The sequence below is a fragment of the Arvicola amphibius genome, chromosome 1, assembly GCF_903992535.2.
Source record: "Arvicola amphibius chromosome 1, mArvAmp1.2, whole genome shotgun sequence".
Classification (NCBI taxonomy): domain Eukaryota; kingdom Metazoa; phylum Chordata; class Mammalia; order Rodentia; family Cricetidae; genus Arvicola; species Arvicola amphibius.
In genome coordinates this window covers 145,842,795-145,857,780 of record NC_052047.1, presented here as the reverse complement: position 1 = coordinate 145,857,780, position 14,986 = coordinate 145,842,795, and the positions used below count along the sequence as shown (strand labels likewise).

The 14,986-nt window shown below is 50.1% G+C and overlaps 1 protein-coding gene across 7 annotated transcripts in view; it reads right to left on the bottom strand.

The window, feature by feature from the left end:
* Window positions 1-14,986, bottom strand: part of Shank2 (SH3 and multiple ankyrin repeat domains 2) — a 433,832-nt gene that overhangs the window by 348,813 nt on the left and 70,033 nt on the right. For all 7 annotated transcript variants that reach the window (XM_038318246.1, XM_038318236.1, XM_038318225.1 and 4 more), the window contains exons 4-6: window positions 12,274-12,477; window positions 11,094-11,165; window positions 7,547-7,655 (exon numbers count right to left, since the gene is read on the bottom strand). In XM_038318246.1, coding sequence (XP_038174174.1) covers window positions 7,547-7,655; window positions 11,094-11,165; window positions 12,274-12,477 — 385 coding nt within the window. The remainder of the gene's footprint in view (window positions 1-7,546; window positions 7,656-11,093; window positions 11,166-12,273; window positions 12,478-14,986) is intronic.

Genomic DNA, 14,986 nt, shown 5'->3' with positions numbered 1-14,986 from the left:
CCAAAACTAGTCTAAGAAAGGCTTATTAAAAATGAACAACAGCAGCAGCAACAACAAACACCTGAGGGCCAGAGAGATGGCTCCATAATCAAGAGCACTGTCCTGAATTTGGTTCCTAGCACCCATATCAGGTAACTCACAACTACCTGTAACTCTGTTCCAGGAGGTCCCCTGCATTCTGTTGGTCTCTACGGGCACTCCTCCCATACACACATACTAACACACATACACATAAATAAAACTTTTAAAGTTAAAAAAAAAAAAACCTCTCAAGGCTCTTACTTAGGGTTAGGGACTTAACAGCTCTGTAAAATCATTGTTAGTCACAGACTTAGAGAAAATATTTCCAAAGCCAAACATAAATATATGAGCTGCGGCTATCCAATCTGCAAAGAGAACTTGTAAACTTGATAAACTACCATCAAAGTGGGTGAGATAACCTGAACAGAAACCTCAACAAAGAGAAGGGACAGATGCTGAACAACACATGAAAGAAGTGCACTCCCATCTCAAGGGGGGCGCTGCAGGGGTCAGGCTGCAGGCACTCAGAGAGTCCTTAAACCACAGAGGATAGATGGTCCTGCTCCCTCATCACGACACAGATGAGACGGGGTGCAGCCATGCAGGTCATCTCAAAGGACAGCTCACAGTCTTATAAAACAAAGCACAAAGGGGCTAAGGAGATGATTCAGCAATTGAGAGCACTGACTGCTCTTCTAGAGGACCTGGGTTCAGTATCCAGTCACTATACTGTGCTGGATAGTTTTACGTTTCCTTGCCACACATTAAAATATTTGAGAAGAGGGAACCTCAATTAAGAAAGCCCCTCCATATAAGATCAGGATGTAGGCAAGCTCATAGGGCATTCTCTTAATTAGTGATTGATGGGGGAGGGTTCAGCCCATTGTGGGTTGGTGCTGTCCCTGGGCTGGTGGCCCTGGGTTCTGTTAGGAAGCAGGCTGAAGAAGATGAGGAGCAAGTCAGTAAGCAGCACCCCTCTGATGTGGGAGGTAATGTATGCTGTGAATGTGTTTTATTGCCATTGGTTAATAAAGAAGCTGATTTCAGCCAATGGCTTAACAGAGTAAAGCCAGCCTAGAAGAGATAGAGGAGAGAGAGAGTAGGCAGAGTCAACGAGAAGCCTTGTAGTTGCCGTGGGGGACAGATGCCTCTGCTGGAGATGGCTAAAACTTTGTCAGAAGGAAACGACCTCATGGTGATGCACAGATTAATGGAGATGGGTTTAGGATATAAGAGCTAGTTAGCAATATGCTTAAGCTATTGGCCAAAGAATATTGCAAATGATATAGTTTCTGAGTGATTATTTCATGTCAGGGCAGACAGGAAATGAGCTAGTGGCCTCCCCCAACAAATCCTACTATACCCCTCCATAGCCTCTGCACCAGCTCTTGCCTCCAGGTTCCTGCTGTTTGAGTTCCTGTCTTGACTGCCTTTGAAGATGAACAGAGATGTGGAAGTGTGACCTGAATCAATTCTTTCCTCCCCAAATTGCTTTTTGGTCATGGTGTTTCATCACAGCAACAGAAAGCTTAAGACATACATGAAGGCTCACAACTGTCTGTAACTCCAGTTCTAGGAGATCTGATGCCTTCTTTTAAGCCTCCACTGGCACTACACACAGGTGGTGCATGCAGACAAAACACCCATATGCAGGGAATAAAATAACTAACTATTTTATAAAAAAAAAAGCACATTTTACCCAGTCACACTAGTGCTCTCAGAGTTTCCACAAATGAGTTGAAAATAAATGTCCAAGTTGGGTATGGCAGCACACACTTGTTTTTCAGTACTCTGAGAGGCTGAGGCAGGAGGATTTCTTTGAGTCTAAGGCCAGCCTGAACTATTGAATAGGACTTTGTCTTAAAAAAAAATACAAAAAATAAAAGAAAAAGAAAAGAGGAAAGGAAAACACACGTTCATAATTGCTAAAAAGCTATGTAGAATCTTCTCCCAATCTTGAGTGAATAGACTGGGGGAAAAACATTGAATGGAAAGGATATTATTCAGAACTATGAAGAATTGAACTGGGCCAGTGAAATGGCTCAGCAAGTAAAGTGCTTGCAGAGAAAACCTGACAACCTGAGTTCAATTCCCAGAACCCACATAAAAGTGGAAGGTGAGAAATAACTCCACAGAGTTCTCCTCTGACCTCCATATGTGCAGGGCACACACACACACACACACACACACACACACACACACCAACACACAATTAAATAAGCAAAGAGACAAACAGACACAGAGGAAACCTTGGCACAGGCTGCTGAGTGAATGAAGCCCGTCTGACAGAAACACACTGCTTGGTTCCCACACTGGCGTTCTAGGAAAGGAAGAGATGAAGACAGGGACATAGCTGGCTGTGACTTAGAGGAGATGACGGCCAAGCACAAGGGGTGTTTAGATAGCGATGGGATCCCAGATAACTCCTGATGGTGGATACAGGAATCACATTCTTGGCAGACCCCATAGAATGTGTGGCACCCAAGAGTAGCCTAGCGTAAACCCTGGGCCTTGGCTGTAACAAACACATCACACGAGTACCATTTGTTAGTGAGAGGGAGGCCAGTGTGGAGCGTGTGGGAATGATCCAAACTCAGGGCTAGAGTTGCTTAATTGACTCTTTTGAGACACAATCTCATGTTTCCCTGGCTAGCTTCCAACTTGCTATACAGCTGAAGATGGCCTTGAACTCCTGATCCTCTTGCCTCCACCTCCTGAGTGTTGGAATCGCAGGTAGGTACCACCACACCTGGCTTTAGGCAGTAGTTGGACTGGAACCCAACACCTCAGGCAGACAGGCTCTGTCTATATGCTCTGCCTCTGAGCTACGCCCCATGCCCAGTATGATTTTTCTGACTTTAAAACTGGTTCTCTTCAGACTGTAGACCCAATCCCCGCTCATTTCCATCCAGACTGCCTTCCCTGGTCCACCTTCCACATTCGATGGACCTTATCTTCTCCTAGCTTGTGCACTTGGTGAGCTTCCCACGCTCCCTTGGAAGCAGGCGCATAAAGGAAGAAGGATTGCAAAATAACTGGGTACCGTGTCTGGGCCTAACAACAGACCTCTTTATTAGAGCTCCAAGGACTACCCAGACGCACCCGATTTACTGGAGGTGGGTATTTCTGAACGGGCGGCAGGCTGCCTTCATTTGCGTACCTCTTGCTGTCTGCAGACTCAGGTTTACAAGGTCTCACAACCCCACTCCCTCCAGACACAGCAGTACCTGGGATATCGATCACGTGCTGAGATTCATTGTGTGCCAGTCAAGACACCGACCATAAGTCATCAGACAGCCTCCCCCCACTCCCCAAGCCACAGAGCTCCACGTAAAGGCAAGCAGAATGTCCACAAAAGCTTCTAATTGGGCCGTGTGGGAGCTGTACGGGGCTCCCCAGGAGTCTACCACAGTCGTGTGTGGGCAGAAACAGTGTCTCTCAAGGATGATAAAGAACTTAGCTAGAGGACACTCCCCTCCCTCCCCCCCCCGACAGCTCTGGAACATCTCGGCTCACAACCTCTCTCTCACTTGCTGGGCTGCTTGGGAGTTTTGTCAACTTGACACAAGCTAGAGTCGTCTAGGAAGGGAAACCTCACTTGAGAAAAGGCCCCCATAAGACAGGCCTGTGGACAAGCCTGTGGTACATTTCCTTGATTAACTGTTGATGTGGGAGGACCCAGACCACAATAGTGGTCCTAGATGCTATAAGAAGGCAGGCTGGGTAACACATGGGGAACAAGGCAGTGAGTAGCACTCCTCCGTGGCTTCTGCTTCAGTTCCTGCCTCCAGGTTCCTGCCCTGGCTCCCCTTCACAGTGGACTAGAAGTGTAAGCTGAAATGAACCCTGTCCTCCCCAAGCTGCTCCTGGTCACGGGGTTTGTCACAGCAACAGAAAGCAGACTAGGACTGGCAGGTGGTAACCAGGTCCTAAAAGGGAGTCCAGAAGAGCAAGGTGGCCCTGCAGAGGCAGCAGGGCAGGGGGCTGTGATATTCGGGGCCTTTCCTGGAGGTTTTGGGTGCACAGCAGGTTTCCGGCGTCATTAAATAGCTGCCTTTCTCTCACCTGAGCACCCTGCAAGCTCAGAAACCCACAGCATACAAGGGAAGTGATGGACTGGGTCCCTAGGGCATCAGTGTGGCAGCCTTTCCAGGGCGTGGAGCTGTCATCCATCTGATCCCAGAGGTCCCACCATGGCAGAGAGGGATCCAAGGACTCCTCCACTAGGAAAGAAGTCTTCGGTCTTCTCTTCATGCTACTTGATGAAATTTATGTTTCCAGCAGCTATGGACATCCACTATTGTTGACAGACTGCATGGTTTGAAGTGGGAGGGTCACCCCTCCAGGATTCTGAGCTCACTTGCATGTCACTCCACCCAGATTGGCTGCTGCTCCAACTATGTCTGCCCAGTGCCACTGACTGGAGCACTGACTGGAGGATGCTGGGGCTTGTGGTTTATCTTGGTCTCTGAAGGAAGCTGAATTGGAAGCAAAGGTGTCAGGTGTGCAGCCAGTGTGCTGTTCAGGGAGCGACTTGGAACGTCACCAAACCAGCTCGGAGCTTCCAAAATATGGCGGGAATAAGCAAAGTCTGTGAGAGGAGGCAAGCACCTGTCTGGAACAAAAGTGTAGGCGCTGGGGAGAGGGCTCTGTTGGTAGTGTTTGTTGTGCAAACACGGGGATCTAAGTTCAGATCCCCTGAACCTACAGGAAAAGCCAGGCATAGCGGCATCCACTTATAATCCCACTGCAGGGGAGGCAGAGCCAGGTGGACCCTCGGGGCTCACCAGCCAGCTAGCCTAGCCTCGCTTGGAGCACCAGGCCAGTGAGACAGTGAGAGACCTTGTCTCAAAGAAACGGGATGTGGACAGCTCCAGAAAGACACAAGGTTGCCCTTTGCCCTCCATAGACACCTTACACCAGCACCTACACACACACACACACACACACCACCACCACCACCACCACCACCACTAACAACAACAACAAAACTACAAATAATGATTTCTGTCAAACCCCAAACCCCAAGCCCTCTGTAGGTAAGGTAAGGGAGGGTTTCTAGAATGGTGCTCCCCACCGTATGTCTGCTGCACTCTGCAGCCCCCTCTGGCTGGTACTGGCTTTGCTGGTGAGCCTAGAACAACCGCCCTTGACCAGGAACCACTTAGCATATCGGTTGCTTTTCTCCTGGTTTGCTCGTTTTTATCAGCTAACCTCCAGACTGAGCTGCAGATGCCCAGCTGTATGTTGGTATCCACGGAAGACAAGGGTCCAGGGCCCCTGGGATGCCAAGAGTCCCACAGATGTGAAGATGATCTTCTTCCTCTTTCTCCTCGCTCTCTTCCTCCTCCTCCTTATTCTTTCCTTTTCTTCAGACAGGGTACATCTCTGTGACAGTTCTGGCCATCCTGGAATTTACTTTGTAGACAAGGTTGACCTTGAACTCACAGAGATGCACCTGCCTCTGCTTCCCAAGTGCTGGGATTAAAGGGGCACCACAAGCCCCTTCGATAAAGCCATGTCGTATTTTACTTTTAATCATCTCTAGATCATTCTAAGACCAATGGATTCAATTGAGCAGTGAGTAGGTTTCAGTCGGCTTCATTAGGGGACAGTGACAGGAGAGAAAAGTCTGAATGAATTCAGGACAGATACACTTTTTTTTTTTTTTGTCAATCCATGTGTGGTTGGCTCAGGAGTTTCACGGAATATGAGACCCACGGATACAAGGCCGACCGTATTTTAGAGAACACAGAATAATAACCACTTGTGGGCTTAGGGCTCTGCACTCCCGGGTCCTCTTACTCAGTGCTAAGGGCATAGAATTTCTTGGAATTTCTCTAAGTACCAGCTCCTTGCCCATCAGTACTGCCTCTATTCTAGCTCCAGGTGGGGCTCAGAGAAGGCTCCACATGCAACCTCTGCTTCAAAACAGTCGGTGTCAACTGGGGAGTCCAGTCAGGGTCTGGCCTGGGATGGCAGCTGCTTCGAAACCCAGAACTAGAGACACTGATGCAAAAGGGGATGGGGGCAAAGGAGCTGTGGCTCCCTTCAGGAGGCAAACACGATGAGAATAACTGACATACAGCCATGATAAAAGTGGGTACCAGACAGTATAAGGTCAGGACTCTTGAGGTCTTGGGAGGCATCCTGACACCACAATGCACATAAACACCACCTTCTTCCCAAGGAGCTTCTACCTCAGGCTAGGGCCAGCTCTTCCAGGCATGACCTCCTCTCAGGTCCCCTAGCCAGGGCCACCAATGAGTTTTTCTCGTGGTATCTTAGATGCCATCTTCATCCTCAGAAATGAGCCCTCTCCCAGTTTTCATGCTGCTCACAGATAAACCCAAAGAAACTCAGGAGCAAAGAGGCGATCCAGCCCCCCATCAGGGCTAAAATGGGGCTATGCCAGCTAGACCTGCACCCAGTGGGGGCCACCTCAGCTTAAGGGGTCAGTCAGGCTGCACCAAATGACGAACAAGATCCACAATTTATAAGACACCTCCATATCTTTGTGTGGGAGCCACCTCAGCCTAAGGGGGCAGTCAGGCTGCCCCAAATGACAAACAACATCCACACTGTATAAGACACCTCCATATCTTTGTGTGCATGGTAATTTTGAGGTGTGACAAGAAGCCACGTGGGAGCCAGCAGTGGACTTGGGTTGTCCTGTTAGGAAAGGGAGAGAAAGAGGAGGAAAGGGAGGTAAAAGTACCCTGCCACTAAGGTCAAGTATCTCCTGCATCTCCCAGATAACACACCAAGCCAAATAGACCCAAGCTGCTGTGGAGAGTCCCTTGCCCTCTGCCTGCCACCTCAGCCATGTCATCCCACGGCCACAGTGTTCATCAGGGCTGTGGCCAACCTCCACCCAGTGAAACCAGGTGATACTAACAATACGGGAAATCACTTTGGGTTGTCCTAACTGGGGAAGCTACTAGCCTCTAGTAAGGCCATGGCAGCACCCCACAAAGCCGAGGTCTACCCCACAGCAAGAAGTCAGACCAAGTGTTGGCAGTGCAGAGCTGAGAGCCCTCTCCCCTGCCTGTGCAGCTTTCTCCCAAGATTTCAAGCCTAAGGAACTCAGCATCCAGCAGGAGCACAAGACAAGCGTGAGCACCTACCTGCCTGTCTGTGAAAAAGCCTGCACCCAGGCAAAGGGAAAGCCCTCACACATGCTGCGGTGCTGCTGGTTAGCACATCCAGCTAGGGGGCTCTGCCAGAGACCCCGGGGTCAACAGGCAACAGTCCACACATGTATAGCATCCATTCACTCTCCCCCTTTCCTAACATTTATGCACAGAGCACCTACTGTGTGCATGCATCGAGCTGGAGGCTCAGAGAGCAAGGAGAAAAACACGGGCCTTCAGATCAGAAGTTACATGAATGAGGAGCCACTTCAAAGCCCAGATAAAAAGCCAGGACAGCATGAAAGATGAAGAGTCACGGCAACCTGAACTCGCGCCTCACCAGAGGCACGCCTCACAAGAGTAGGATGAAGACCTCCTGCATGGCCACCCACCTCCAGTCTCCAGGTCATGGAAATTGGGATCCAGGCCTCTGTCCAGCAGCTTGACCAGCTTCTCCACTGAGCGATGCTGAGTGTGGTCCATAAACTTCTTCAGATTGGTCTGGTAAAGAATAAAACAGAAATGACTTGGTGAAAGAAATATATTTATAAGAGCAGGGAGTGTGGCTCAGTGGGCAGAGAACTTGTCTGGCATGTATGAGGCTTAAACCTAGTACAGCATAAACTAAGTATGCTGGTGCATGCCGCTAGTGCCAGCATTCAGAGGGTGGAGGTCAGAGGATCAGAGGTTCAAGGTCATCCTTAGCTACTTAGTGATTTCAAATCCAGATTGGACTGCCTGGTCTAAGGAAGGAAGGAAGGAAGAAAGGAGGGGGAATCTTTATAGACTAAGAGAAGACTGTTCACTAGGAGGCATTGGTCTCCTCTGTGCAGGGCACTTCTGACCCCAAGACTCACATGGGACCGAGAGTGAGGTCAACACACAGCCAACATCATGGGCCTGTCCTGGATGAAAGTCTCAGAAACCTAGCTGTTCACCACCTCTGCACCAAGGTCTCAATGTGTGTCCCTCCATAATGCACATAGTCAACTGTAATCCCTGAATAATGGCACTAGAGATCTCTGGGTCATTAGGGTGGAGCCCCAATGAGTGGGGTTCATAGCTCCCAGAGAGCTCATTCTACCACCACTGACAGCCATAACCTGGACACCAGGAAATCCAAATTCTGACTGTGATGTCAGACAGCCAAGAGCTCTGGAGCTGTAGGAACACCATTCTTCCTATGGTTTTTAAGCAGGAGCGGGTTCCACATTTGGGGACGAGATGCTCTCCCATGAAGAGAGCGATCACCTGGGGCAGAGTGACAACTTATAGTCTCCAGGCCCCGCTCAGACCCTCCACTCCACTCCCAGAAAGGAAGTGCCTGAGGTCTCATATGTAAAAAGGAGACTGCTGAACACCACCCCATTAGTCCCAGAGCAAAAACAGTAACACCTGCCCTGGGGAACACCTAGTCCATTCCTCAGGAGATCGCACAGGTCACCATGGAACCTCAGCCTCCCCAAACCTGGTAGCCTGGCCACAGATCCGGAAGAGCCCAGCATCTCTCTTGGGTCCCACCCTCACATCAATTCACAGTTTCCACAACAGGATAGAAGCACTGTGGTTTTTCATTTGATGATGTGCCTGGGCCTTCCAGGCACCTTCCATGGGCTGGATTCCCATCTGAACATCTTACAGTCTGGTTTTGGAACAAATGTCCTAAACCTGGAGTGTCATTTAAACCTTGTCTCATGGGCACTTTTCTTTAAATCCACAAGTATTTGTATCTACACATTTAATAACAGCAGCAATAATAAAAACAGAGAAATCATCAGATGCCGGGTCAGCCATATCCGTGTGGATTCCAGGATCGGGGCAGAAAATACATAAGAAAAGCCTGGACCATACTAGGCAAGAACACAGCTGAGAAGTCAAGGACAGTGGGGAGGGATATACCAAAGGACAGGGAGCCAAGTGATGCACATCTGCCAGCTACCAATGGATAATGTAAGCATAAAAATTAAAACAGTGTTGGTCAGAGAGGCCATAGAGGCCCTGAAAACAATACAGGTGGTTGCCCTTTGTCTTGGTTGTTAATCAGAACTAGACAAAGAGACCCTAGGGCTGAAGAGATGGTTCGGCTTGTTGCATGATACCCAGAAATCAAGCTGGACCTGAGCTGGGCACTTCCTCCTAGGCAGCTAGCTTTCATGATTCTAAAAGGTTATGAAATCGTCTTATCTAGGGGGAGATAAGGCACCAACGGTCTTTCCCAGCTATAAATTCTATGAACCATGACGTCAATCTTCTGGGCAATAGAACCATAGTAGCATAACAGTTATGGGAATAACCAACCACTCCCTGGGTGGCTCTGAGGCCCACTCTACAGTAGGAATCCAAGCCTAATGCTGTAAACTATGCCAAAAACACATGGTAGGGGCAGTCGCCAGCCCTAGGAAGGAAATACTATAGCTTTACTAAAGTGACATAGCATCAAGTTATCCATTTGGTCCCATAAACCAGTGTGGGTCACAAGCCCCTAGAGAGCAATGACCCAGGGGTTGCCTATGACATCGGAAAACAACGATATTTACATTATGATTCATAACAGTAGCAAAATTAGAGTTATGAAGCAGCAACGAAAATAATTTTATGATTGGGGGTTCACCACAAATGGGAAACTGTATTAAAGGGATGCAGAGTTAGGAAGGTTGAGAACCACTGCACAAATAATGCTCCTCTCAGTCTTAATCAGAGAAGCCCCTCTTCCTTGTGACTGCACAGCTGCTGAAAATAAGTGTTCACTGCTCAGCCCGAAATGAGACGTCAGCACTATCTCCTCTAAGGCTCAGGGAACATTATGGAAGAATGGGAGGAAAGAATGTAAGAGCTGGAAGATAGGGAGAAGGGCTGCACAGTGCCATCTCCTGGGAAGGCACAGACATTGCAGCCTTGAACTCAGCTGTGGATGCCTGCACTGGGTCAGGACAACAGTGGGTCTGTCAATAGTCAGGCATAGATGGAAGAGGGGCTCTGGCCAACCCCTCATTGCTGCACTATTTGCAGACACATTCAAGGAAATCGGGGAGTCACTGGCTTCAATCATGAATCCACTGATGACTCCACCAGGCTCCAGTGGATAGACTTCACCCACTGGTCATACAGATGGCCCTGAAGGAATGAGATTGGCAGGGAGTATGGGGGCTGAAAGGGATGAGGGGAAGAGAAGAGAGGACTGTAGAGCAAGGAGAACGCATTTATTCAGCATGCGACTGTCAAGGAACTAACTTAACTTTTAAAAATTAACAGAAGCCAAGAGAATGAAACCCACTGCATCCATTGAGAAACAAGGAACCGGTGGATTGTGAAAGCCACATGCACCCTCCACCGGCAGGCAAGCACCATGCATCCCAGGGGTATCTAAGGGGAGCCAGGGTCCACCCCATGCCCTTCAGGCTCCACCCACATGCCCCAGGATCACTGCTTCCAGTTTCATGCATGCTCCTGGCTCACGTGGTCTCACTGATATGCCTGGATTGCATGTCACAGGTACTCACTGTGACTTCATTAGGCACAGTGCCCTCTAGCTAGCATAGCACTGTCCTCTCGTTGCTGCCAGCACTTCCTGCCTTTTAAAGGTCTGTTCTTATGGCCAGAGGCAGCGCTCAGCAGGCACCCCTTTCTTCTACCTCACCACATCCCACTGTATCACTGTACTGCTGCCTTTCGACCTCTCTGGGGCACCAGGGGGTGGCAACCCTCTGTTCAGCCTCCACCAGCCTCCCTGAGCCACCTTGCTGACTGCTGTCTGGCTAGGTCTCCAGCCATGTGCATGGGGAGGCAGCGCCATCCACCTGCATGCCCCAGCCTGGCCTCATCCCACAGGTGGGTATGCAGGGGCTACTCCCAAGGGAATGAGCCCGACAAAGACAACACGGCAGGATCAGAGGTGACCTGATGGGGTGGAGGACGGATTACCCACCCCGCCCCCCATACCTTTGTGTGGAGCCTGGCCAGCTGCTTCTCATCCAGGTTGGACTGCTTGTACACACGCTTCTTATAGCGAAACTGCCATGGAAACAGGTAGAAGATTGCAGGTGACCAGATGTTAGACATAGGTTAGACAGAGGAAAGGTGACCTCGCCAAGCACAAGGCACCGCACTTTTAACCAAGACACTGGTATCTGTGCTGCAGAGCCCATCCCCCCCAGAGTTCCATCACCCAGCAGCCATCAGGACACAGGGCAGCCTCTCAGCTGTGGAAGCCAGTGCCCAGCTGGTACAGCGGGTACAGATGTGTGGACGGACACATCACTAGTGTAGCCACATCCTGCCAGATCCCAGTCTGTGGGAATCCACCTGCCCTCAGTTGGTCTGGGCATCCCATGCACCCCTCTGCTCAGGATCAGAGGCTCCCAGTGGCTCCTCACGACGGTGTTGCCTGCTTGGGATTGGAAATTTCATTGTAGAGCGGAGAAGTGGGCTTGGAGTTGGTGACAACGCGCCCAGGCACGTGGTTTCCCAGCCGTCAGCTTTATCACATGCCCTCTCCTCCCAGACACCCAGACCTGACACTGCAGAGAGTTCAGGAAGAACGCTGAGGGGAGGGGCATGACTGAGATTTTGAGAGGAAAAGATGAAGCCCTCTCTTTGCTAAGTGCCTCTGAATTAGTCACTTTTCCCACATCAGCCTCAATTTCCTCATCTGTCTCACAAGGACAACGACACCAGAGGGCCCCAGAGTAGAATGACCTTCCTGAACTCAGGTCACCGTGCCTCCTTCCTGACCTCCTCTGAGCCTGTCATACTCCAAGGAACGCATATAAAGGGTGGAACTGGAGGGAGCAGTGCAAGGATGGAGGATGCCCACACTGGACAGCAACGCTGCAGTCCTGCATCCTGCTCCTGCGCACTTCCATATGCCGCCACAAACTCAGCACTTGCTTTTGTCTAAAGCTAATCACACTGCTGGTCCACATTCCCAAAGCCACCAAGAAGCACCATCAGGTACCTGTCACACACATACATACCTAACAGGGATGGTCCAAAGATCCAGACTTTAACTACAGGGTGCATAATTTTCTAATCCAAAACAGTGGCCTGGCTAAGGAGCTGCCCTCAGCTGCACCCAGGCTACACAGCGCCAGCTCTCACACAGTCACATATGGCTACTTACCTCCAGGGAAGGCACACCCTGGCCCGTGGGCTGTGGGTATTCCCGCAGCAGCCGTTCCTCATCCAGGAACTTGCCATCCCGCCCATTGCTGGCTGGCTGGAAGAGCCCATAGTTGAGTACATCCTTCAGGCCTTGGTTCAGGGTACACAAGATTCGCTGCTTGGCCACCCACACGGTGGCATCTGGGTTAAATCGAATGCACTTCTGTGGGGGAGAACAGAGACATGGGTCAGGGATGCCAAAGGTCATCAGAGCCACCAACCTGGGCACAGGATCAAAGAAGTCCTGCTCCTTCTGTTCCTGTCCTCTCTGCCCCAAAGTAAAGTTTGCCTTTGCCTCGAGGACAGAGAGGCTGGGGAAAGCAAGGCAAATCAACCAGGCTGGGAGTCAATGAAGTGCCTGCCATCGAAGCATGGGACCTAAGCTGGAGTCCCAGAACCCACACAAAATCCCAGCACTGGGAGGTAACAAGTTAATCCCCAGGACTCCCTGAGCAGCCAGTCTAGGGCGAAGGTCAAGATTATCATATGCACATACACACACGCCAGCACACACACACACACACACGAGTGTACTGTGGTGGTGGGAACATACATTGAGAGTCTCAGCTCAGCATAGCTGTCCCTAAGATATCCTGGGGCTTACAGGAACCCCTCTGAATCTCCAGATCTATGGACACTCAGATTCCTCATCATGACATGTTTTTAAACTTCCACACGTCCTCCCAAATGGCACAACACTGCCATCTACAAAGTTCATGTTTGAGAACTTCAGTAGCGTTAGCAAGAAAAATAAATGTCACTTCTGTTTTCAGGCATTGACAGGTGTTCTGGGACACATGCGGCCCACAGGACATGGGTTGGATGGACTGCATGATTCCCTGTTTGTTCTTAATGCCTAATAGATACACTGTACATCTGTGCAAAAGTCACATTCCATCCCGATGAAGATAAAATCATTTTGTGCACGATTCTCAATCCACCTACATGGAACCCCTGTACGACAGTGCCACTTGTGGTGTGCATGGCTTGCTCTCTGGCAACCTGGACACAGAGGACATGTTGTCTGGGAGGCCTGAGGGATGAGAGCTTTCACATCACCAACACTGTCTCCCAACAGAAAATCAGAACTGTATGAACTACACAGCTGCTGAGATGGCTCTGCGGTAAAAGGTGAAGACTGGCATTCAGATCCCTAGAACTCATATAAATGGCAGGTAGGTGTGGCAGACACCTGTAATTCCAGCCTCAGATGTCAGAGTCAGTGCATCCTCCTGAGCAAGCTGGCAAGTGACATGAACCATATGGGTGAGCTCTGGGTTTGATTGATAAACCCCCTGGACCCTGCCTCATTAAATAAGGTGAAAGAGCAATCAAGAATGATTCTAGACATCAACCTTGGGCACTCATGTGCTCATACATATGAAAGCATGCATGCATACATGTACATCACATCACATACATGAAAATGGAAAATCCAAAACTCAACCTATATGTATCACTTGAAGAGTGAGGGCTGGCAATCAAGAGAAACTACTTGATAGGGTTGCGGGGTGGTTGTTAGACCAATTACTGGAAAAGGCAATTTCTTAAATGGTTAAACAGCACCAACGGGGCCTCCAAATCCATCACCCACACTCCAAAAGATGTATCTCCCCCTCTGAGAACTAGAATAGTGACAACTTGGTTGTGTTCCCAGTGGCTTTCTGTGGCACGCCTTGGAAGCCAAGGAAAGACAAGGCAAGACCAGGTCCGTGTCTAACCAAGATGTCTCATGTGTGTTGGGTTAAAATTGGTTTCTACTGTTTACCATAGCAGGAGTTCTGGGGTGTGCTTTCTTACTGCAAAGACACGGTGGAAGAGCTGAGCACTGACTGAAAGATGCTGGAATTAATGCTTAGCAAGAGGATTCTGTGTGTGCCTGCCTCAGCGTTCATAAGGCCTTGCTGCCTTCAGGATCCAGTCACTGAGCACCAGGTTCTCAGAGTTGCAGAATGGCTCAGCTGCTGTCAATCCTGAACACTGGTCTAGCAGCTACAGCCCCAGCCAGGGAAGCCGACACCCCACACATGAGTGAACGCTCCCGCTGGCCCCTCTCAGGTGTCACTGGCTGAGTTCATGGTGACCCTCTGCCCTTCCTGGGTTATAAGACCTGATGGGACCAGTAGTTCCTTCCAGCGAGGAGCCACATGGACCCCCCCCCCCCTCCATCCATGTGGCTAGGTGAGAACCTTCCTTTTTGACACAACAAAAGTGTGATAAGAGATCCGGCCTCCTGAGGCTGCTGGTAAGTCACCACTCCCAGTTCAGGAATCATTGCAGGATTCGGGTTACAGTACACAGATGGGCCGTCCCCACTCAGGCGCCCTCACACCCACATCACAGAGCACTTTCCCAGCCTTCCCCAGAGCTGACAAGCACCTGCCAACTGGCAAGTGCCTAGAGGGACCCAGGGCTGTGTGCCGCCTCCCAGAGGATTTGTCTGCCATTGTAGGTTACACAAAGACTGGCACTCACTGCCATTTGGTGAGCAGAGCGGCGAGGCCCAGTCTGTGCCTCCTTGGTGCAAGAGGCAACCCTGAGAAACACAGCAGCAGCACTGGGAAGCCCTAGAGCTGACACACGGAGACACTGGAAAGAGCAGGAGTTCAGAGGTCAGCAAGACCAGGTCTTCCACCCACCAGCTGGACAAGTCAACTAATCTGCTCTGTGTG